Here is a 26,586-nt window from a genome sequence, read left to right as displayed (position 1 = left end):
GAAAAATACAACAAGATTATTATACATTGACAGCGTATTAATTTAAACTAAATTCATTAAAGATGTTCTATTACTTCTGTCTACAAAGATAATAATGAATTGTTCTTTGAAATAAAAGAAAGTAATTCTTTCATACAAATTCTGTGTTGTTGTTAAGACCAACATTCGCTGTTCATCCCCAAATGTCATTCAGAAGGTGCTAATGAACATCTTCTTGAATCACTGCAGTCTATCTTCAACTAAAAGGAGATGCATGAGCCAAAATTCTACAGTCCCTTGCTGGCACTTTTCCGGGTGGGGGGGTACTGTAAATTCCTCAGTTGGCCTTCACACCACCCTATGGCATGTCCCGACCTGTCTGCATTTTTATAATGGGTGGATGAGGCTTAGGCTAGCTGCCCACACACCACAGACCCAACTGAGGCCTTAAGTGGGCAATCAATCGCTACCTAAGGGCCATTTCCTGCTCAGTCTCAATTTTCACACTGGTGAGAGGAGTTCAGAAGCAGGAGGAAATACCTGGAAAATCACCCTGCTCAGGTTTTGGATAGGAGGTGGGTAGGGGGCAAGTGGCACTTCCATCAGCAGTCTCTCTCAAGGACCCTTTCCGACAAGGTCTGCTCCCCTTTGGATGCTCCTTCTTGGCCCCTCCATCTCGGTACTATCCATTAACTCCACTCCCCACTTCTGGACTCTGAGACTTAATTCTGGCTCTGCTTGTAGTCTCAGCTGTGGCCATTAGTCCTTCTGGTAACTTTCTCCTGATGGATGATCTCTTCAGCCATCAGCAAAAGTAGCCAGTGGGTTTGTTGCATGTCTCCAAGGACTGCAGTGATTCAAAATGGCAACTTAGGACAACTTTCTCCAGGATAATTAGGGACAGGCAATAAACGTTGGCCTAGACAGTTGCGCCCACATCTCATGCAGCTCCAATAAGACGCTTAATCCATTCGAGATAAAGCAGGCTCATTGACTGGTATCTGATCAACCACAGGTAACATTCAATCCCTCCACCAACACACAGTAATAGCAGCATTTACAATCTGCAAGATGAACTGCACCGCTTCTTTGGAAGTACCTTCAAAATCTGTAATTACTGCTGCCTGGAAGGACAAGAACAGCAACATCATGGGAATACCACCAACTGCAAGCTTCCCTTCAAGTCAGTCACCATCCTGATGTGGGACTAGATTGTTTGTTCACTGCCAGTGGTCTACAATCCTGAAAATCTTTGCTTAATAGTGTGCTATTCCACATGGACAGCAATAGTTTAAGAACACGACTCAGCACGACCTTCTCAAATAGAGGTGGACAATATACGTTGACCTTGCTACCAATTCTCACATCCCAAGAATTCCACGGGGAAGGTCATTGTTGCAATGTTTGAACCCCTATAAAGGAACTTGCCATGATATGGAAACAAATTTTTAGTTGATACCTGTGCTACTATGAGAAAGATTGCACTACATACAGGGTCTGTGCCAGTCATTGTTGAGCAAATGAAGTACAAAGATCTTTTCAATTCTTGGAAAGTCTACACTTGCTACAGTGCAGAACAAAATCTGAAGATATTTTAACTGGAGGTTTAAGCACATGGGTGTTCTGAAGGTCATGAGACAGAATTTTCTAATCCACTGGCATTAGCTCTTTACAACCATGAAGGGAAATTAAAAGTAAATATGAGAATCAGGGTATTTACTTGGAAATTAAGATAGTAGTTCACATCTGGTTGAGGAATTCCTTTGATTGTCTCTCCATCTTTCCCCCAGAGATGGTCTAGTTGAATGCTGAAGCTCCTTGGCTCAGCACCTTCCTTTACCATTGGCACCTGCTCAAGGAGACTCTATTACAGTTTCAGAAACCCCAAACTGCTAATTTCAATTTAACATAAAATGAGCATAAGGTGAGTATTTCAAACAGCAAGAAGTGTTGCCTATTCTTCCATATGAATTTTAATTTGGAGCAGCATCCAGCTGGAAATCTTTTTTTACTCATTCACAGGATGTGGACTTGTGATTGTTGCCAATTCATCATTGTCCAGGGAATAGTTAAGAGTAAACCACCTTGCTGTGGGTCTGGAGTCACATGCAAGCCACACCAGATAAGTATGACAGATTTCTGTCCCCAAAAGTACATAAGTAAACCAGACAGGTTTCTCCTGACAATTGACAACAGTTTGATGATCATCATTAGACTTTTAATTCCAGTTTGTTTTTAATTATTGAATTCAAATTCCACCATCTGCCATGGCAGGGATTCAAACACAGATCCCCAGAATATTAGCTGGGTCTCTACATTAACAGTCTAGCATTAATAATCCATCACCATCTCAGTGCTCTAAGCCCACGTCTATAGCCCATCCCTAATTTCCCTTGAGGAGTTGCTTCTCTGCTTCCAGTCAAGTAGGAGGGCCTGGGTCTCATCCACAGATTATAAAATTTCTTAACATTTGTTCTCCATACCATTTGATATTTCACACTCCTCCTCCTTAACCATAATTTTTGTATCGTCCCATCTTTAGTAATAGTAAATGCAAAACATTCATTAAGAAGCAAATCTTCAGTCTTCACACACCATTACCATTTTTGTCTCTTTTCTACCTTAATCTTTCTTTAGTTATCCCTTTGCTCTCTGTGTATTTTTCAGACATTCTTAAGTTTTATCTGATTTTACTTGCTAATAGCCTTTACGCCCTCTTGGCTCTTTTCTAATCTCCTTTTTGGTTTTATCGAGCACTTGTGGGGGTTTCCTCTGGGTACTCTGGTTTTTTCCCAGTCAGGTGGGTTAGCCATGGGAAATGCAGGGATAGAATAGGGGTACATGGGTGGGATGTTCTTCAAAGGGTCAGTGTGGACTTGATGGTCCACTTGATCTGCTTCCACACTGTAAGGATTCTATGTGTAATAACTATAATCTTATCACAATTGTACAGAGCTTTGGTGAAACCAGGAATACTGAATGCAGTGTTGACTAACATATTTGAGGTAGCGTATACTATAATTGGAGAGAGTGCAGTGAAGGTTCACTAGATTGATCCTGGAATGAGAGGGTTTTTCTATGATGACAAGCTCAATATGTTTTGTTTACATTCTCTGGAGTTTCAATAAATCAGAGGTGATCTAATTGAAACATTCAAGATCAGGGCCACCCAAACTGTAGGTCACAACCTTCAACTGCTGACCAGCCAATTTCCTGACCTACTTTGATCTTTGTCAACATTGTTAATAGTTCTCTATCCTATAAAATATGCTGTTATCACCCCTTCTGAACAAAAAAAACCTTTGACCCCACTGTTGTTTTAAATTACTGCCCACCTACAAATCTCTGTAGATTTCTAAACAATTTGGACAGTGATGTCACTACATACATCTGGAACAGGTGGGACTTGAACCTAGGTTTCCTGGCATAGAGTTAGGGACACTAGCACGGCACCATAAGAGCCCACACAACTTCTCTGTGCCCTCCAGAGTCCTTGAACCTATTGTTGCTTGCCAAATCTATATCAATCTTTTGCAGAAATCCAAGTTTTAATTTGTACAATCAGGTTTACATCTCTGACACAGAACTGAAATTTATCTTATCAAAGTCATAAATGACTTCTGAAATGACTATAGCAAAAGTGCACAATCCCGCCTTATGTTTCTCAACATAACTGCATCCTTTCATATAGCAAGTCACTGTGTACTCCTCAATTATCATTCAGCTGGACTGCATTCAGCTGATTCCATTCTTATCATTTCCAGCACTGGTCAACTGGGAAGACGCTAATTCCCAGGAAGAGGATGGGGAATTAGGCATATTAAGAACCTCATTGAGCAGAGATTATGGAAGCTGTTGTATTAAGAAGTTGGCCTGAAATGTTAACTTGGAAGCTTTGGAATAGTTCTGCCCATTCAGATATACCTCTGGGAGGAACTAGTCATTCTTAATATGTTATTAGCTGCTGGTCAGTTGTATAGTCTACATTCATGTTGCATTGACCTAGTAATTATCTGAACAACAATTTCTAACAATGTCTTGCCTAGTGTTAATGCAGTTAACCAGTCTTAAGCTGATGTAACCTGTTATCTTACTATTATATAATAAACTTGTAACTCAAGTACATTCCATTTCTGCCAAAGTCTTATTAATGGTTAATTCCTCTCCACTTAAGACTGGTAGACTCCTACAGTGCCAGAAGGCCACATGGCTGATTTCTCATTACAGAGAAATGACTGGTTATGATTTTAACCTGATGGTCACCACAGGTCAGGCAAGGGGTGAGGCTGAGAAGTTGGGACCTTCATGGTGGCCTCAGACCTCACTTTTGGCAAACATGAGAAGTTGCCTCATTGTGTCTATGCTAAGAAGTAATGCAAGACAGAAGCACAGTGAGCTTGTAAATTCTGAATGATGCAGTAATGTGCAAAAAGGCAAGGTAAGCCAAAACAGAGATGCTGTGAGTATCCAAACAGGTGCAGAGTGAGTGAGCATGAAGAGAGCAAGCTAAGAGACTTAAGATGCACTCTGATCTGATGCATGAGATGGGTGCCTTTCCCTGTGTTCACGGTGGCCTGGCAGCAGCATTATAAAGTAAGATGCTGGTGCACACCAAAGTGCAGCACTGAAGTGGTGATCTGTATTCCAAATTAGTGCAAAATATGCTGTGGTGATGTGATGAGATTGATGTATCTCTGATGCTGACCTGCAGACAAGTGGGTGCAGACGTTTGTTGTCCATTGAGCGTACCTGAGATGTTGGGGACTGCTGGCCAAGATGAAGGTGTGAAGGAGCAGATGGCGAGCTGGAGTCATCAGATACTTGCTGACTTCCATGTCAGAAATTGTCACATCTAGTATCTCTCATGTCCAGAATTGGGAAAGTTCATTGATTTCGCTTCCAATTTCCACCCTGCCCTCACTATCACCTGGTCAATCTCTGACTCCTCCCTTCCCTTCCTTGACATGTCTGTTTTCATTTCTGGGGATAGACTGGCCACTAATATCCACTATAAACCCACTGACTCACACAGCTACCTGGACTATACATCCTCACACACTGCTTCCTGTAAAGACTCCATCCCATTCTCTCAGTTCCTCTGTCTCTGTCGCATATGTTCAGATGAGGCCAACTTTGACAAGGGAGTCTCCGAAATGTCCACCTTCTTCCTCAACCGAGGGTTTTCCAGCACCGTTATTGACTGGGCCCTCAAACTGGTCCAAACCGTCTCCCGCACTTCAACCTTCACCCCTTCTCTTCCCTCCCGCAACAGTGATAGCGTTCCCCTTGTCCTTACCTACTATCCCACCAGCATCCACATCCAGAAGATCATCAGATGCCATTTCTGCCATCTCAGCGAAATGCTGCCACCAGACACATTTTTCCTTCCTCTCCCTTGTCCACCTTCCGCAGGGACTGTTCCCTCCGGACACCCTGGTCCACTCTTCCTTCACCCCAACACCCCCCACAGCCCCCACGGCACCATCCCCTGCAACCGGTGAAGGTGCAACACCTGCCCATTTACCTCCTCCCTCTCTACTATCCAAGGGCCCGAACATACATTCCAGGTGAAACAGCACTTTACCTGCACTTCCCACAATGTCGTTTACTGCATTCACTGCTCACAATGCGGTCTCCTCTACATTGGCGAAACGAAGCATAAAATAAGCCGCTTTGCAGAACATCTATATTCTGCTCGCAAAAAAGACCCTGAGCTACCTGTTGCCTGCCACTTTAACACACCACCCTGTTCCCGGCAAACATCTCTGTCTCAGGCTTGCTGCAGTGTTCCAGTGAAGCTCAGCTCAAGCTGGAAGAACAGCACCTCATTTTCCGCTTGGGGACCCTGCAGCCCTCTGGACTCAATATCAAGTTCAATAATTTTAGAGCCTAACCTCTCCCAAGTCCTAGCACCCCTACCCCACACACCAAGCCTTGTTATCACATAGCCTGCCATTACATACTAGTCACTAACAGTCCCCATTAACAACTATTCATCCTCCCAGGCAGATCGTTATCAATTCATTTGTCTATCCAACTGTTCTTCTCTCTCTTCGAGCTTTATCTTATCATTTACTCCCTACTCCATCCCCCTCCCTATTTTCTGCATATAACTAACATTTTCCCAGTTACCATCAGTTCTGAGGAAGGGTTACCAGGCCCAAAACGTTAACTCTGAATTTCTTCTTCACAGCTGCTGCCAGGGCAGTACAGTGGTTAGCACTGCTGCCTCATAGCACCAGGGGCCCAGGTTTGATTCTGCCCTTCTGCCTTGTGTGGAGTTTGCACATTCTCCCTGTGTCTTTGTGGGTTTGGTTTCCTCCCACGGTCCAAAGATATGGAGGGTAGGTGGATTGGCCATGCTAAATTGCCAATAGTGTCCAGGGATGTGTAGGTTAGGTGGGTTAGACATGGGAAATGCAGGGGTAGGGGAATGGATCTGGGTGGGATGCTCTTTGGAAGGGTGGTGTGGACTTGCTGGGCTGAATGGTTTGCTTCCACACTGTTTCCAGCAACTTCTGTTTTTGTTCCTGATTTACAGCATCCGTAGTTCTTTTGGTTTTTATCATTTTAAAGACCTCTGTTAGGTTACTTCCAGTCTTTTTTTAATTGAGAGAAGAGATCCAGGTTGTTTATTGTTTCCAGAGAATCACAATCTTAACATTCTAGTGTCACCCTTATAAAATCTTTCCATATTCTATATTCTTTCATAATATGGCAACTAGGACGAACAGAGTCTGACAAAAGTTTGATACAAATTTAGCACGACTTCTCTGCTTTGCGATTTTAACCTTCTTTAAAGACATTTTAATACTTGGTTTGCTTTATGGCCTTCTCGATAAAGTATTTGTGCACAGAGGTCCCTTTACTATATTACCCTTTTTGGTTTTTTCTAATTAATAAATTACATCTTCATTTTTCATACCAAAATGCAACACTTCACATTTGTCTATGTTGATTTGCCAGTTGTATTTAAGGCCATATTAGTGTGACCCTGTCTCTTGGCTCCAAATGCAAAGTTATCCCTTTGTAGAATTCTTCATCATTCATCACAGGAAAGGATTCTAAATCCACGAAATATAGGATCAGGAAGTCCCCTCATTTGACTGCCATTTAATTTGAACGGATTAAAAATCATTGCAGGTGTTCAGATTCAACAGAATACCATCCAATTGTTGAAGTTGAGAATCAGTACTTAATTGCCTTAATTTTCTTCCACATCTACTATAGAAATAACTAACTAATTTTGCAAACTTTTGCCACATTCAATTGCTAAAGGTACTGTTTTAACAGCATCTGGTATGTTGCAAAGGTTACAAATTATACTAAAAGAAGATACCACAAAGGAAGATTTACTACTGAATGTATTTGAGAACATTATGTAATTGCTACAGGAAACATTGTTATTGGTCACCATGTCATGTGTAAGATCTCTCTGTAACAGGTGAAATAAAACCCAGCCTCTTAAGAAAATCACAAGTTAATAAAAAAATGCAGAATGATTCTGATGACTTCATTGATCTCTAGGTTCCATGTAATGTGCTGCAAGCAATAGAATTAGTGCTGTGAAGGACCATTCTTCCATTCAAAATCATCATTGCTGAGGTTGACAAAGTAGGTTTGATTTGAACATTTTTCTAATCAGCCTGTTCAGAAAGGTTATTACACACCTCTGGAGTGGTTGGGACTTGAAACTGGGCCTCTTGGTGGACACTACCACTGTGCCACAGGAGGACCCCACTAAGTAACAAGAAGGTTTAATGGTGAGCATGAAATCTATGCAATCTGTGAAGCTATCTATCGAATGGGTGAATCAGTTGACAGTATCCTATGACTGGCTAAGAATGATGGCATTGTGGCCAAAGTTGCCGAACAAGCTGAAATCTAATTATGAAACATTTCATGTTTGTATATGAATAAAAAATGAGCAAAGAAAAAGTTATTTCACAGATGTAGGAGCAAATTACTGCAGATGCTGGAGTTCAACACATCCAAATTATGTTTACAGCCTTCTGGACTTAATATTGAGTTCAACACCTTCAAATTGTGAACCATTTCTTCCCTTTCTTTTAGCTTGTTACATTCTGTTATCAAGTCCTCTCTCCCCTCTCCCCATCCCAATGGGACTGTTTGTTGTTTCCAGACTGGCAGGAGACACACCATTGTTCTGCCATTCTCACATTCTGGTCACTTAATCTGAACTATTAACATGTGTTCTCCACCAGCACTCTAGCCCCACTACCCCCACAACCCCCCACCCAAACTGTAGCATAAATGCTGTCACATCTACACTTCACTTCAGCTCTGATGAAGAGTCATCTCGACTCAAAACGTTAACTTGCTCTCTCTCCACAGATGTTGTCTGACCCGCTGTGATCGCCAGCTTTTGTTGTATTCAGTTATTTTACAGATGTTCAACTAGGCAGTCTCAAAATTAAAATTTGCAATGAACTCTGATTCTGTACAGCATATCGAGACCCTCAATGACCCAAAGACTATTTTCAGGTCGCTAGAGTTCTTAAAATATATTTTGTAATTACCATCAGTAATACATTTTTAGTAATATAGAATTTCCTGAGTTGGAGTTCCCCATTTATTCTTCAGCTTTGTAAGAAATTTCAGTCCCATAGCAATTGTCACCAAGAAAAGCAAACATATTTTGGTTTTACTTCTCAACTCCTTTTAAGGAACTAAAACATTTTCAAGAGAGATAGTAGGAACTGCCGATGCTGGAGATAGTAGGAACTGCCGCACCTTGTTATCACAGACTCCAGCATCGGCAGTTCCTACTATCTCTGACTGAGTTTTAACCCCACTGCGAAGCCATCCAGCTCCACACCTTGTTATCTAAAACATTTTCAACTTTTCCTATGGAAATGCATTGCTGATTTATTCCCCAACTCAGTTTATCATTTTATAAGATTCCATGATCAGTGGAAGATTCTACAGAATTGTTGATATAAAATTGTAAAGACTATCACACAACCCTATACAGGTTTATTCTTGACTAGGTGAACGTTTGGACTACTGTGGATGAAATTGTTAGCGGTCATGATAGATCGTAGTGTATTCGAACATTTATATGTTCTGCTCGACGGAAGAGGGTGAAAGAGAGTATAACCAGTGGGAGGGGTCTTTGATTATGTTGGTTGCTTTCTCCTTTCACCTTAAAAATATGCCCCCTAGTCTTGAAGTCCCCCACCCTAACGAAAAGACAGTTGTCATTAACCTTATCCGTATCTCTCATGACTTTATAAACCTCTATAAGGTGATCCCTCAACCTCCTACACTCCAGTGAAAAAAGTCCCAGCCTATCCAGCCTCCCCTTACAAGTCAAACCCTCCATTCCTGGCAACATCTGGTAAACCTTTTCTGAATCCTCTCCAGCTTAATCCTGTCCTTCCAGAACAGGGAGAACAGGGAGAACAGAACTGCAAACAGTACTCCAGAAGAGGCCTCACCAATATCCTCAACATGACGTCTCAACTCCTCTACTCAAACGTCTGAGCAATGAATGCAAGTGTGCTAAACATCTTCTTAACCACCGCAATAACATGAGATGCAAACTTCAAAGAATTATGTACCTGAACCCCTCGGTCTCTCTATTCTACAACATTACCCAAGGCCCAACTTTTAATTGTATAAGTGATGCCCTTGTTTGTTTTACCAAAATGTAATATCTCGCATTTATCCAAATTAAACTCCATCTGCCACTCCTCAGCCCATTGACCCAACTGATTAAGATCTCTTTCTAATCTTAGATAACCTTCTTCACTATCCACTATACCACCAATTTTGGTGTCATCCGCAAACTTACTTACCATGCCTTCTTTATTGTCATCTAAATCATTTATATAAATGACAAACAAAGGTGGACCCAGCACTGATTCCTGTGGAACACCGCTGGTAACAGGCCTCCAGTCTGAAAGGCAACCCTCCACCACCATTTCCTGCCATTAAGCCAATTTTGTATCCAATTGGCAAGCTCACCCTGAATCCCATTTGATCTAACATTACTAATTAGTCTACGATGCGGAACCTTGTCAAAGGTTTTACTAAAGTCCAAGCAAACAACGTATAATGCTCTGCCCTCATCAATCTTCTTGGTCACTTCCTCAAAAAACTCAAATCAGGTTCATGAGACAATGATCTCCTATGCACAAAACCATCAGATGTTACCTCCTCAAAGAACTCCAATGAAATTATGAGACATGATTTCCCTGTCACAAAACTATGTGAACTTTAATTGATTATTTTGAAGTTTACTAACTGTCCTACTAATAACATCTTTAATAATGAATTCTAACTTCTTCCCTATGACAGCTGTTAAGCTAACTGGCCTGTAGTTTCTCTTTCCCTTCCTTGTTGAATAAAGAAATTACATTCACTATTTTCCATTCTCATGAAATGTTCGCCAAATCTAGAGAATTTTGGAAAAATAAACCGGTGCAATAACTATCTCACTAACCATCTATTTTAGGACTCTAGGGTGAAGTTCATCCGGACCTAGGAACCTGTCAGCCTGCAGCTTCAACAATTTCCTGAATGCAGGTCACCAGTGACAGTAATTTTCTTGAGTTCCTACCTCCCTTCCATTTCCTGATTTACAACTAATTTTGGGATTTGTCTTGCATCCTCCACAGTGCACACAGATGCAAAATATCTTTTAATTGACCTATTATTTTCCTTATTTTCCATATCTAATTCCCCATGTCATGACTCACTGTGGTAATTCACGGGAAATCAATCCCACTCTTCCTAGAGTCATCACAAATGTGACAAATTTAATCAAACTATCTGAAGTCCTCAGTTTATCTCATTATGAAATTTTCATTGATTGGTTGATCACGTTTCATTAGTTCATTAGAGTCTTTTGAAAAGTTAACAACCAATATAGATAAAAGGAAACCTGTAGTGTATTTTCCTTGGATTTTCAAAATGCAATCAACAAAGTTTCATACAAAAGGTTACTGCACAAAGTAAGAACTCAGGTAACTAACAGGAAACAGATTTGGGATAAATGGGTTATTTTCAGATTGGCAAGTTGACCTGGTGGAATGCCACAGGATTTAGCTCTGGGACCTTTATTATCTTTGTCGATGACTTAAAGAGTTCTAAATTTGCTGATGACAGGTAGGAAAGTAAGTTGTCATGATGACATAATACATCTACAACTGAGAAAAATTTGGCAGTTGGGGAAATAAGGTGGGAAAATGTGAGCTTGGTGGGAAGAATAGATTTAGCATATTATTTGAATCGAAACAGACAATAGATATTTCTTGTACAGAGGGGTCTGGATGTCCTCATACATAAATCACAAAAGGTCAGTATGTAGGTAGGTACATCAGGTGATTCGTAAGGCAATTGGGATGTTGGTATCTACAGCAAAGGGAACTGAGCAGGTAAGTGTTGTTACAGCTATACAAGTCTTTAGTGAGATCTTATCTGGAATACCATCAACAGTTTTCGTCTCCGTTTTTTGAGGAACAAATAGTCGCATTAGGAATGTACAACTGTTGGCTAGAATGAAGATGTTACAGAGAAATGTTGACCAGATTAGGTCTATGGCCATTGGCATGTAGAAGATTAAGAGGTGATCTTATTTAAATATATAAGATTCTGAATAGATTTGACAGGATGAATGATGCAAGGATATTTTCCCTTGTGAGGGAGTATAGAACTAGTGAACACAGGTTAAAAGTTTGGTGTCTTTCATTTAAAACTGATTTTATTTTCTTTCTCAGAGGCTCAATTTTCCCCAAAGAACAATATGTCGTTGCATATAAATTATTGAATGGCAAGGGAGTCGGGAAGATGATGGAAAGATAGAAAAGTGAAGTCAAGGCCACAATCAGCTGACCCATGATTTTTTTAAATAGCAGTAAAGGCATGAAAGGCAAAATGGCCTATTCCTATTCTTTATTCTTGTGTTCTTCTATTCTGTCGCAATAGGTTTTCAATGACAGTACATTTTTTCCAGTAAATACCAGAAGAAAGTCACTGTTTTCTAATTAATAAAAAATCAGATTCCATTCCTACTACGAGATTCTACTGTTTTCCAAGTTTTTAACCAATGTTTTGTGGATTGATTTTTTTCAATTGATGCCATTTTCTACAATATTTTGCTATTTTAAGTCATGAAACCAAACATTAAAGTTCAAATCTCACTGTGTCTAACTTTTAAAGCATTAATTAATGCAATCTGCCTGATCTAAAATTTTAAAAGTAGGTACTAAAATCCATTAGCAATATTTGGAAGAAAAATTATAGATCACTGAATATTCTGGTCCATAGCTTTTATAGCCAGTACCTCCAGAAAGTAGATTAGATTACTATCCATTTTTATGAACACAAAATAGCTAACCTATTCACCTACACAGCAAAAGTCAATGTATTTCAAAGTAATTATTTGCAACCGAGGCTTATATGGTTGGCTAGCGGTGAAGTTTGTAATTGGTTTTTAGTGGTAATATCAAAATGGTCAATAATGAACTGGCAGCTCAAAATTATATGGTATATAAAATAGATTGATGATTTAATGCTTGCCAAATTGTACAACAACTGGAGGTCAATATCATGCTGATGGCATCTGAGGAAAGAAGCGGTATATTGCACTTATAATTTGAATTTCTAATTTGTATATTTTAAAGATACTTACAGGCATCCCTGCTATTCCATCCAATCCTGGGCGACCAACCTCTCCAGGTTCTCCCTAAAAAAATAAGAAACTGGTATTTAAAAAAAAAATGGCTGGACTCTTAGCAATATAATTTGCCACATTGGGGTGAATTTCCTATTTTTACGAAAAATCTTCTTCCGAGTCAGATTCGTGACATAACATCTACCACAGTTCACTGCAACCTTTGTGATACAATCAACCGCTCTTCACCACTCCACCTATCTTGTGGAACTACACAGCAGAAGAGTCAGAATTGCTTTCCACTGCTGGGAAATTCTGTAGTCATGCTGCGAGTGCAATATTTAAAGCCCAGTTGTATATCACTTCAGACACTGCAAACCAGGAAATGGCTTTCACTTTGCATGGGTCCATTATCATTATAGAGCACTTGGTTCAGATGTGACCCAAAGATGCTGGTGGATTGGATGGTGGAGAGGAGGGCAATGTTATATCCTGTTAACTGGCAAAGGAAGCCAAGCTATCAAACCTAGCCAATTGGACTGAGATAGCGTGTTCAATTTGCTATGTCTTACGGGAGTAGCACGCTAGAAATTGAGCCCTGCAATTTTCACAGTCTTCACAAAAGTTAAAGATTTCATAAAGTATGTAAAGTTTCTCAATTTACCTGACCTGCAGACCCAAACTGAAAGAAAGCTATTGGCCAGATTTGTGTACTTCTAGGTGCTAGTAAGCTCTAGGTGCAAATAAACAGTCATAAACCACTGACATACACTACTAACAAAATCTGATCCACTAATAAATGTACAAATGTACCCTTACACACAGACAAACATATAGAGTAAAACAGGATATGGACAGTGAAATAACTCCAGACAGGCTGGTAGCCTGTCACCAAGTCACCTTTTAGTTACCCTGGAGATCCTTGACACTGATCCAGCTTCCTCAGCGCCAGCTCTCAGAGTGAGCAGAACCTTTGACACTCTTGTTTATATCTTCAGCCAGACATCCACGATTGGACCAGATTAACAGTCCCAATCAGGGAACTCATATTCTATGATGTACACCCAGCTGACCTTGTTACAATCACTACATCCCTGCCGCTCTAAGTCTGAGGACTAGACCTTTTTTTTGTAGCCCTACCGGGGTGCGTTTTAGCACAGGGTCAGTTCCTTGAACTCTGCCTCTGATTTGGGCAGTGTGTAATGCACAGTAGCTCACCTCGTGTGCCTGAAGTGTCTCAGAAGAAATTCATTCTCCTCTTCAGGCAGAACAGGGTGTCCAAGTGGCAAAATTCGCTGTGTCCATCTCAGATTCAAAGGTGTTGTGAAATATTGTACAATAGGTCTCTTTACTAACTCACTCACCAGCTCACTATTTTCACTAATACCACATTCCCATTCATTCATAACCCTTTACTAACTCGTTGTTTACAAAATGTATTTTTATTTATTCGTTAAACCGCGATTTTTGTAGTGCATTTTACTATTGCAAGATAGACGAAATTAAAACAGTCCTTCCAAAACAATTACTATTTCTTCATGCCTTCAACCCTTATCAGATCTAGTTACATCAAAAGCTACCTCTGAATAAATATCAAAAACTACTAATCTATTCAGAAACAATATCCTCACTGCCATAGTGTCTCCATGGCCCACGCAGAACTATGAAAAGATTATAATATTAATCAGCCCCTTAGCAACCGTCTCTCAGGACTTGAATAGTTGCAGAACATCAAACAAGTTTCCTCTACTGGCATGTACCAGTTAAAATACATATTGAAAACAGCCTTTGTCCCCTTTAAGAAAATTACTATCAAAACAGCATTTCTGTGAAATTGCATGAATGAATGAAACTCAGACCGGCAAATAGTAAACAAAATGTCACGACCCAGCTGTGGTGGTCAGTTTAATATCCTTAATACTTTTATTTAGTGCATGTATAATTTTCTAACTTATTTAGATCATATAGGTCTAGTATTTTTACCAACATTTACTAACTTAAAAGATAAAAGGACCAACACCTCTTAATTATGCAGCAGACCGGACAGACACTCTCATCCAAATGGCAGCCAGCACTTAGCAAATGTTTAAACAATCTCAGAGATAGTAAGAACTGCTGATGCGGGAGTCAGAGATAACACTGTGTGGAGTTGGATGAACACAGCAGGCCAGGCAGTATCAGAGGAATAAGAAAGTTGATGTTTTGGGTTGGCACCCTTCTTCAGAAAAAAAATCTCCTGCTTCCCCAGGTCAGATGTCTCACAAACCTCTGCGTACAATAGACAAAACTGTGCAACAGAATTGTGATAGAATTTTAACATATGTAAGAACTGTATAAAGAGGTTGCTGAAAGAACTGTTCTTTGGATTCCATTGCCACTCCAAACTGTGCTATTGCGGATGTTCAATAAAGAGGCTATTTTCGCCACTCACTGATTTCAGTCGTTATTTGAAACATGATCCCACAGTATCTTCAACATTTGACAGAGAGGAAGAACCCGTGGGTTCTGGAACAGTTGGAAAGGCTGTTGAGGAGCTGAGCATGTTTTGCTACCACACCATTTGCGAGTCTGCAGCTTTCGTATGGTCAATGTGCTTGCTCAGGATCGTCTCACTTACCTGAACTTTATATGTCACAGGACCTGATCTCGTGACGACCATGCCTCTTACCCATACAGGGTCATTCCCATGGTTCCTGCACCAAACCTTGTCCCTGGAGTAAACTGTCTCTCTCACTTAGCAGAATCTTATGTCCGCTTTGGCATTCCTGATGCCGTTTCACCCTTTCCCCTCAGGTCCAGGAAGATCAGATTTAACCTGGTGCAGAGTCTTCTCCCGATTAGCAACTGTGCTAGAGCTATCCCTGTAGTTGCATGAGGGGTGGTCCTATATTCAAATAGGAACCAGGAACAGTATGGTATCTAGTGATGTTGTTTCTTTAATGCTACCTTCAAAGTTTGGACTCTTTCTGCCAGACCACTGGATGATGGATGATATGGAGCTGTTCTTATACGATGATTACCATTTGACTAGAGGAAATACTCAAATTCCCTGCTGGTGGATGATGGCCTGTTGTCCACGACCAATACTTCTGGGAGCCTGTGTATTGCAAAAGATGCGCACAGATTTTCTATTGTTATCCCCATGTTTGATGAATGAACTCTGTGCAGGGCCAACCATGTTGAGTGGGCGTCCAAAATAACTAAGAACATTCAACCCGTGAAAGGACCCGCACAGTCGATATGTAACCGAGTCCAGGGTTTACCTGGCCATTCTTATGAATATGGGGGGAGCTGCCAGCAGTAATTTCTGTCCTTGTTGGCACTTTGGTCACTGCTCTACCAACGAAGCTATGTCTGCATCCAATCCTGGCTACCAGATATACCTTCTCAACAACATCTTCATGTTGGAAACCACTGGATGACTTGGTGGAGTTCAGACAGCATCAGGTGGCGATCTTTGCTCGGGACAATCACTCTTGCTCCCCATAACAATATATCGTCCTCTACTGTAATCTGGTCTCTCTGTGTCCAAAAAGGTATTAATTCTGATTTTTTTTTTCTATTCATTTGTGGGATGTGGGCATCGCTGGCTGGCCAGTATTTCTTGCCCTTCCCTACTTGCCCTTGAGAAGGTGGTGGTGAGCTGCCTTCTTGAACCACTGCAGTCCTCCTGCTGTGGGTTGACCCACAATGCTATTAGAGAGGGAATTCCAGGATTTTAATCCAGTGACAATGAAGGAATGGCGATATATTTCCAAGTCAGGATGGTAAGTGACTTGGAGGGGAACTTGGAGGTGGTGGTGTTTCCATATATCTGATGCCTTTGGCCTTCTAGATGGAAGTGGTCATGGGTTTGGAAGGTGCTTTCTGCGGATCTTTGGTGAATTTCTGCAGTGCATCTTGTAGATCATACACACTGCTGCTATTGAGCGTCGGTGGTGGAGGGAGTGAATGCTTGTGGATGTAGTGCCAGTCAAGCGGGTTGCTCTGTCCTGGATGAGTGGAAGCTTCTTGAGTGTTGTTGGGGCTGCACTCATCCAGGCAAGTGGGGAGTATTCCATCATGCTCCTGACTTGTGCCTTGTAGATGGTGGACAGGCTTTGAAGAGTCAGGAGGTGAGTTACTTGCTGCAGTATTCCTAGCTTCTGGCCTGCTCTTGTAGCCACTGTGTTAATGTGGTGATCTAGTTGAGTTTCTGGTCAATGGTAACCCCAGGATGTTGAAGTGGGGGATTCAGTAATGGTAACAGCATTGAATGTCAAGGGATGGTGGTTAGATTGACTCTTATTGGTAATGGCCATAGTCTGGCATTTGTGTGGTGCAAATGTCACTTGCCACCTGTCAGCCCAAGCCTGGATATTGTCCAGATCTTGTTGCATGTGAACATGGACTGCTTCAGTATCTGAGGAGTCATGAATGGTGCTGAACGTTGTGCAATCATGGGCGAACATCCCCACTTCTGACCTTATGATGGAGGGAAGGTCATTGATGAAGCAGCTGAAGATGGTTGGGTCAAGGACACTACCCTAAGGAATTCCTGCAGAGATGTCCTGGAGCTGAGATGATTGACAGCCAACAACCACGACCATCTTCCTATATTTCAGGTATGACTCCAACCACCGGAGAGTTTGACCCCTGATACCCATTGATTTCAGTTTTGCTAGGGCTCCTTGATGCCACACTCAGTCGAATGCAGCTTTGATATCAGGAATGTCACTCTCACCTTATGTCTGGAATTCAGCTCTTTGGTCCATGCTTGAATCAACGCTGTAATGAGATCAGGAGCTGAGTGGCCCTGGTGGAACCCAAACTGGGCGTCACTGAGCAGGTTATTTCTGAGCAGGTGCTGCTTGATAGCACTGTTGATGACAACTTCCATCACTTTACCGATGATCGAGAGTAGACTGATGGGGCGGTAATTGGCCGGGTTGGATTTGTCCTGCTTTTTGTGTACAGGACATACTTGGGCAATTTTCTACATTGTTGGGTAGATACCTATCCTGTAACTGTACTGGAACAGCTTGGCTAGGGGAGTGGCAAGTTCTGGACACAAGTCTTCAGTACTATTCCTGGAATGTTGTCAGGGCCCGTAGTCTTTGCAGAATCCAGTGTCTCCAACCATTTCTTGATATCACGTGGAGTGAACTGAATTGGCTAAAGACTGGTATCTGTAATGCTGGGGACCACTTGAGGAGGCTGAGATGGATCATACATTCGGCACTTCTGGCTGAAGATTGCTGCGAATGCTTCAGCCTTATCCTTTGCACTGATGTGCTGGGCTCTTCCATCATTGAGGATGGGGAAATTTGTGGAGCCTCCTCCTCCAATGAGTTGTTTAATTGTCCACCACCATTCACAACTGGATGTGGCAGGACTGCAGAGCTTAGATCTGATCCTTTGGTTTTGGGATTGCTTAGCTTTGTTTATCACTTGCTGCTTTTGCTGTCTGGCGTGCAAGTTGTCCTGTATGGTGGCTTCACCAGGTTGATACCTCACTTTCAGGTATGCCTGATGCTGCTCCTGGCATGCCCTCCTGCAGTCTCCATTGAATTAGGGTTGGTCCCCTGGCTTGATGGTAATGGTTAAGTTGGGAATATGCTGGGCCATAAAGTTACAGATTGTGCTGGAGTACAATTCTGCTGCTGTTGATGGCCCACAGCACCTCATGGATGCCCAGTCTTGTGTTCTAGATCAGTGCGAATTCTGTCCCATTTAGCACCACACAACATGATGGAGGTTGTTCTCAATTTAAAGGCAACATTTCGTCTCCACAAGGACTGGGCGATAGTCACTCTTTCTGATACTGTCATGGACAGATGCAGCTGCAGCTGGCAGATTAGTAGGGATGAGGTCAAGTATGTTTTTCCACTTGTTGGTTCCCTCACCACCTGCCGCAAACCCAATCTAGCAGCTATGTCCTTTGGGATTCAACCAGCTCGATCAGTAGTACTGCTGCCGAGCCACTCTTGTTGGTGGACATTGAAATCCCCTACCCAGAGTTCATTTTGTGCCCTTGCCATCCTCAGTGCTTCTTCTAAGTGTTGTTCAACATGGAGGAGTACTGATTCATCAGCTGAGGGAGGATGGTATGTGGTAATCAGCAGGAGGTTTCCTTACCCATTTTTAACCTGAAGCCATGAGACTTCATGGGGTCTGGAGTCAATGTTGAGGACTCCTACAGCAACACACTCCCGACTGTATGCCACTGTGCTGCCACCTCTGCTGGGTCTCTCCTGCTGGTGGGATAGGACATATCCAGGAACGGTGATAGTGGTGTCTGGGGCATTGTTTGTAAGGTATGATTCTGTGAGTATGACTATGTCAGGCTGTTGCTTAACTAGACTATGAGACAGCCCTCCCAATTATGGCAATAACCCCCAGATATTAGTGAGGAGGACTTTGCAGGGTTGACAGGGCTGTTTCTGCTGTTGTCTTTTCCGGTGCCTAGGTTGATGCCAGGTGATCCGTCCAGTTTCATGTCTTGGAGACTTTGTAGCGATTGGTACAACTGAGTGGCTTGCTAGGCCATTTCAGAGGGCAACTGAGAGTCAACCACATTGCTGTGGGTCTGGAGTCACATGTAGGCCAGACCAGGTGAGGGTGGCAGATTTCTTCCCCTGAAGGACATTAGTGAACCAGATGGGTTTTTCCAACAATCGCCAATGATTTTATGGTGATCAGTAGACTCTTAATTCCAGACTTTTTTTAAATTCAAATTCCACCATCCTCCGTGACGGGATTTGAACCCGGGTCCCCAGAACATCAGCTGGGTTTCTGGATGAATAGTCTAGTGATAATCGCCTTGTGACGGCCTTTGGCTTCTCCCACCACCACCACGTGTTTCTGTTTTACCAAGACCGGATCTTTTGGCATCCAAAGTCTGATATCGTCAGCTGTGAATAGATCTGTGTCCAGAAAATTTAAAACCATTACGGTACCTTCCAGTGGTGGTACCACCAGTGGCATATCTGCCAGTGAGAGGCAGCTCAATGCATCCGCATTTGCTACTTGGCCTCCCAGACATTGTTCCAACTTGTAATTATAAGTAGTAAAATTAGTATTCGAGCCCATTGCTGAATTCAGTCTGAAGCTGTGGGTGGCATTGCCTTGTCCTTTTTAAGTAGATCTAACTGAGGTTTGCAGTCCATTAGTACAAATTTACATCTGTAAGGTGGAACTTCCTGACTCCAAATACAACTGAACCTTCCTTCTCTATCTGGACGTAAAAAAGCTCTGCATGAGCCAATGTCTGGATGCATACGTTATTGGGTGTTCCTCTCCATTGAACCACCTATGAGCTAATACTACCCCAGTGCCGTATGGGGAGGCATCACACGTCAATGCCATATCTCGCTTGGGATCACAGTGAACCAATACCTTACAGAATGATAGCTGTTTCTACACTTCCCTGAAAGCAATGCCTTGGCTACACGACCATTTCTAAGGATGACCCTTTTTTATGAATTGATGCAAAGGTGCCAGGATGGAGATACTGTAATAATTCACCAGCCCAAGGAACAACCTAAGCTCCGGTAAGGTGGGAGCAAGGGCATCTTTGATTGACCTCATCTTATCTTCCGACAGGTGTAATCTGGTCTTCTCAACATTATAACCCCAATAGGTCACTTGGGGTGGCTGGAACACACAATTTTTTTTCCTTTTAAGGCATATCTCTGCCTGGAAGAAACATCTAAGGACTATGTCCAAGTTCTCTCAGTGCTCCTTATTGGTCTTCCCTGTTATTAGCATGTCATCTTGATAAATGGCGAACTGGGTAGACATTGTGAAATGTTCTCTATTGTCCACTGAAAAATTGAACAGGCTGATGATACTCCAAATGGCAGTCTCACATATTGGTACAAACTCTTATGGGTATTAATTATAGTATAGTTCTGGGAATCTTCATCTAACCGTAATTGTAAGTACTCATGGCTCATGTCCAGCTTTGTGAAGGATAGCACCCCCTGCCAGCTTTGCGTGCAAATCATCTATGTGAGGGATTGAGTATTTATCAAGTTACAAAAAGTGGTTTACTGTTTGTTTAAAATCCCTACAAAGATGAACTGACACGACGGGCTTCACAATTGGTATGACCGATGCTTCCCATTCTGCAATTCTGGACAGGTTTGATGATTCCTTTGCTTTTTAGCCTTCTGATTTCTGTCTCTACTTTTGCCCATAAGGCAAATAGCAGTGGGCAAGCCTTGCAGAATTGTGGAATTGCTTCCTGGTCAACATGCAAGGTGGCCTTGGCTCCTTTGATAGTCCCCAGACCATCTTGAAAAACTTCCAGGTATTTAATGAGGACTTCACACAGGCAGCCATTTTCTAATCAAGAAATATTGAGCCAATCTAGGTGAATCTTTTTTGACTAATTTCACCCCATCAAGCTTGAGCATGAGCTTTTTACTACAATTGGTGACAACTGAACCAATTGCTTCTTATAAGAGACCAGAACCGAAGTTGTACCCTTAATCTGTAAAGGTTGCCTATTATAGGTTCTCAGTCTAGCTGAGGACTTGCACAAACTTAAACGTTGGAGTCCGGAGTGAATTGTGTTAAAGACTGGTTCTGCAATTGCTGAAATGACCGTGCTGGTATCAACCTCCATTAGAACAGGGTGACCATTTAACCAGACATTTATTTTGATTGGTTCTGATTTGGATGTTGCTAAGCAGTTTAACTGTTCCAAGCCAGATCTGGGTGGACTTTCGAGAGTGTGCACTTTCCTGGGCACTGATCTTTGAGGTCTCTTACTTCATTTCAATCTAGTGGGACTCTTTTGCTGTCTCGAGTCTGCATGCTGGCAGCAACTGCAATGGCTTGCCGACCCGGATCCCGAAGGAAACATTAACCATTTGAATGAGGCTTGGCTTTGTTTTGGAGTTTTGCTGTGGGCTGATTTAGAGTCCCTCTGTTAGGGATATGTCCTGAATGAGGCTATGCAATTGCCTTTACTCAAGTGGTGTTCCCCATGCTCACTTATCACATTTTCCAATGATAAAGCTAGTTATAGGGCCTGATGCGGTCAAGTTGGGCTTCAGCTAGTAGACGCTTTTGCATAGTTACATCATTAATCCCACACCAAATGGTCTTTCAGCATCTCATTAAGGGTTAACTCAAAGTCACTTGTCTCTGCCAGTCATCTTAACCTGGTCAAACATCCTGATATGGATTCCCCTGGTTCTCGAATTGCCAATAACATTGATGGCATCTCAGAAATAGAGTAGGTTTGGGCTTGTAATATTCCTTAACTAAATCCATTAACTCTTGAAAGGTTTTATTATCGGGTGCCGCAGGGTAAATTAGGCTCCTGATAACCGAAAAAGCTGGGATCCACAAGCTGTGAAGAGAATTACTCTCTGTTTTTCATCTCCCCCAATCTCATTTGCCGGAAAAAATAACGTATTCTTTCTACATATGGACCTAGTCTTTGACGGCAGGATGGAACGATTCAAGCTTCCCACATAACAGCATGATGTCAGAACCAATTACCCCAACACAAAGATGATGCAAGGAATTTCTTCAGACCGTACTTTTCTCTCATCACCACTGAAATAACTCCACAGTGTCCGGTATCGTGTCGTCAACTCATCCTTTATTTACATGTGGAGAGTCCATGACATTGATCCAGCTTCCTCAGAGTGAGCAGAACCTCTGACACTCCTGTTTACATGTATCATCCAGGACTCCCTGTTGGGACCAGACTAACAGCCCCAATCAGGGAACTCATATGATATGAGGTCCACCTGGCTGACCTCATCATAATCACTACAGACAGATGGCAAAAAAATGTAAAGACAGGTCAGTAGTCATTGTTCCTGGCTTCTATTGTTGAGATGATCCTTATGACTCTTTTGCCAGCCAGTACCTGACTTCAATTGTCTTTCTCTGGATAATTCTACTAACTGGTAAGGGACACTTGATGGCTGCTTCACTCATAAAAAATCTCAGATTTAACAGTTAAAAGTCATAGCTTACATAACAGTTGCAGGAAAGGTAAACTGTTTTTCTTTTAGGATTACAGTGAATTTTGACTGCAGAGAACAAAGAGACCATTCCCAATTAGGGGAAAAACTGAACTCTTTTTTTCTTTATAACTTGTTCCCAGTTGCAAGCTATCCAGTCACCTGGAAACAAATCACAGGCAAAAAGGTTTCTGATACTGATAACTGGTCACGAGTCCGGTAACCAATCAACTTCTTGTTGCCAGCAAAAGCTGCATCTGTACACTCATTTGGGTCCAAATAGTCTGCAATGCAAACTTCAATAAATGCTTGATCAGCTGTTTACATGTCTGGCAAGGTTTTAGGTTACGTTGACTTCAAAACATACTGCCACCTGTTCAAACACTGGCTTTAAAACAGCGCTTTGTCATTTAGTTCGCAGTCTTTACAAATTTCTCTCCCACTAAAGGATAACATTCCATTTGCTTTCTTAATTACTTGCAGTACCTGGAAACATGTTGTGGCACACATACCAGAGTACACAGGTCCCTCTGTACTTCAGAATTGTGCAATCATTCCCTGCTTAAATAATATTCTGCTGTTTTTATTCTCCCTGCCAAAATGAACAATTTTACATTTTTGCACATTAATATTCCATTTGCCAGATTTTTGCCCACTCATTCAACCTGTGCATATTGCTCTGCAACATCCTTATCTCGTCTTCCCAACAAACTCTCCTTTTTCTCTTTGTCTCTTCTGAAATGCCTTTGAGCTACCATGCCTTCGTACTCTCGTCTAAGTCATTGATAAGTCATTGACATAAATTGTAAAATGTTGAGGCACCAGCATAGACACCAATGGGTTTCTACTCATCACGCTCTGCTCAACAACAAATGATTTACTTTTGCATATTCCCTGCTTTCTGCCTTCTATCCATGCTAGTTTGGAACCATCCAAATCACGTGCTTCACTTTAAGGTGGAAAAACCTTTAAAGTGGCATCTTGTCAAATGCCTTATGGAAATCCAAGTACAATACATCAATGGGGTCCCTCTTACCCACTGCATGTTTTACTCCTTCAAAGAACATCAATAATTTGGTTAAACATAATTTCCCCTTCAGAAAACCATGATGACTCTTCCTGATTAATATGAATATTTCTGAGTGCCCAGCTGTGACCTCCTAATAGATTTTGACACCTTCCTCATGACAGACATCAAGCTAACTGGCTTATTGATTTTTTCCTCCCTCCCTTCTTGAGTACAGCGGTTATATCTGCTATGTTCCAGTATGGTGAAACGTCCAGAATCTCATGAATTCTTGAAAATTAACACCAATGCATCTACAACTTTATTAGTCACCTCTTTTAAGGCCCTAGGACATAGACCTTTTAGTCTGCTGCTTTATCATTTGCTTAGTACCAACTCCTTGGTGATTTATTAAGTTCCTCTCTTCCTGATTTTTTTTGCAACCTCTATAATGAAAACAAAAGCAAAATATTTCTTCAATTTACCTTCCATTTCTTTATTATCTAATATTAACTAACTTTTTCATATTCCACAGAACTGACAGTCACTTTACTTATTTTTTTCCTTTTTAAATACCTGTAAAAACTCCTAACTTCTTTAGTTAACCAAAGATGGTGGATCTTCTCTTCAGAACTTTTCTTTTTAATAGGAATGTACTTGTTCTGAGTATTCAGAAATACCTTCTTAAATGTCTGACACTGTTTCTCTGTTAATATCTCTCCTAGTGTAGTAAACCAGTTTAGCCAGCTTAGCTTTCAAGCCCACAAAATGGCTCCTATTTAAGTTTAAAAAAACTAGCCTTAGACCCTCTCCTTCTCTTTTACTCTGGGGTCATTAATTAATCCTGTCTCATTACACAATACAAAGTCTAATATAAATTGTTCTCTGTTCGATTCCAGAACATTCCAGAAATGCATTCTATGAGCTCTTTATGCCAGCTACTACTGCCAATCTGATTTTTTTGTGTTTATATGCAGATTAAAATCATCCTTAATCACTCTTGACCATTGCCCTCACAAGTGTTCAATATTTCCTCCTGTATATTTTACGGCTACTTTATTGACTTCTTTCTCCCACGATGCCTCATCTCCGCCCAAACCGATGCTACATCTTGATCACCTGAACCAAGGTCATCTCTAACTATTGCACTAACATCATCTTGGAGTAAGAATGCTAAGTCCCAATCTTTACATATCTTCCTATTCTTCTTGAATATCTTATTCCCCTCAATATTCAGGACCCAAACTTTGTGATCTGGTTGACATGTCTTCTTAATTGCTATCAGATCTAATGTATTTACTTCAATGTGCATTGTTGTTTATTTTGCTATGAATGCTAGCTGCATTTAGATACACATCCTTTAGTTATACATTTTGTAGTCAAACATATTTGGTATAGGATTAGGTTTTTCTCTCAGTCCCTTCCTGTCATTTTCTGACCTTCATTTCCCATCTTTTCCATAGATTGCCACCTTATTGTGGCGGAGATGCTTGAGTGCTCTATTGATACCAACAGTGATGCAATCAGGAGTTCTCAACTCCCAGAAGGGTCAGTCATAATGGTAAGATCGGAGGGGAGGAAGCACACAAAGTGCAATCCAAAACAAGTCTTCAATGATATTATGGTACGGAAACAGACAATCAGACCAAATCAGCCTTTCTCATTTTGCAGTTGCAACACAGTTAAAAATAAGACAATTGAAGACCCCCAATAGTTATTCGAATGGTTCCTAACTAGACTTTTGAATGGCCAATCCCAGACTTTGAGAATAATTAATTCCAGACACTGGTTTTGTACCTCAAACAAATGTCTTAACACTTAATTAAATATGCAATAACTTTAGCACAGAAAAGTTAAACAACATGGTAACCTAATGAATTTTGATGCTTGAAACCTGAAACGTTTGTTTTTAGCTCCCATTCACACAAAAGACAGACAGGCAAACAAACACATTTAAGGGATAAATAAAAGAAAATAACAAAATTGGCCAGATTACTTAAATGGTTTTCAGTATGCTTTATTTCACAGGCACAGATGTGGACTCCTCTAGTTGTTGCTTTGAATAGGGCAGAGTAAAAGTGTTGGTTTCTGGAAACGTTGATCGGGGTCACCTTTTCAGCTCACTCTGGTACAGGTAGTAATACTTCTAACTCAGTTTTCTATTCTGTGGGCTTCCAGAAGCTGGTGTGAGAGATTAGGCAGACAGCTTTCAAATCTTCATGTTGCACTGTCAGCAGCTAAACTCATCCCCACCGAAAACATCGTTCAAAACATATTTTCAACTCTGGTGCTTGCCCTGGTCGAACTGACTGTCTTTTACCAAGGCCTAAATTACCTTTCAACATCTTAATACAGAGTCTCTTCTGAGTGTGTTGGAACGAATTCCTAGGTACTGACCTCATTAACAGCCAATTTCGGCTGTCTGTTTAAACACAATGCTCATCCCGGCATTACTGTGTCTGTAGGAACCCTTTTGATCAAGAATTAGTCTGCAATTAACCCCCAGGCCTGGCCTCACAAACAAACAAAAGCTTGTTCATCCAGCTCCACACCTTGTTATCTCGGTCTCCAGCATCGGCAGTTCCTATATCTCTGAGCTTGTTTGGTGTGTTCTTCTCCTTTCACCACAAGCTACAGGTTGTTCTCCTATAATGCAATTGTTGTGTTGTTGTGAAGCTTCGTGCTATAGAAAATCATGTTGTAGGGAAATCGCCATACCAGTACAGCAGAAAGTTTGCGTGCACTATTCATCAATCGCATTACAGCTAATTCACATTAATGAAACATGCATTATAGCAGAACTACCTGTATCACAAGGTCCACAAGTCATTTTCATCTCATATTTCCCAGTTCACAGCTCCAAACTAAAATTGACTTGAAACAAATTTATTCTAGCAATGGCAATCCAGGTGGAAGATATCTATGATAGTAGGAACTGCAGATGCTGGAGAATCCGAGACAACAAGGTGCAGAGCTGGATGAACACAGCAGGC

The 26,586-nt window shown here is 41.4% G+C and overlaps 1 protein-coding gene and 1 pseudogene across 1 annotated transcript in view; one reads left to right on the top strand and one right to left on the bottom strand.

Moving 5' to 3' along the window:
* Positions 1-26,586, bottom strand: part of LOC109921805 (collagen alpha-1(XXI) chain) — a 300,122-nt gene that overhangs the window by 39,057 nt on the left and 234,479 nt on the right. Inside the window, exon 17 of the mRNA XM_020521855.2 lies at positions 12,638-12,691. Coding sequence (XP_020377444.2) covers positions 12,638-12,691 — 54 coding nt within the window. The remainder of the gene's footprint in view (positions 1-12,637; positions 12,692-26,586) is intronic.
* Positions 7,471-7,867, top strand: LOC109921775 (annotated as a pseudogene).

Source organism: Rhincodon typus, chromosome 5, assembly GCF_021869965.1.
Source record: "Rhincodon typus isolate 14 chromosome 5, sRhiTyp1.1, whole genome shotgun sequence".
NCBI classification, from domain to species: Eukaryota; Metazoa; Chordata; class Chondrichthyes; order Orectolobiformes; family Rhincodontidae; genus Rhincodon; species Rhincodon typus.
This window is presented reverse-complemented; position numbering and strand designations above follow the sequence as displayed.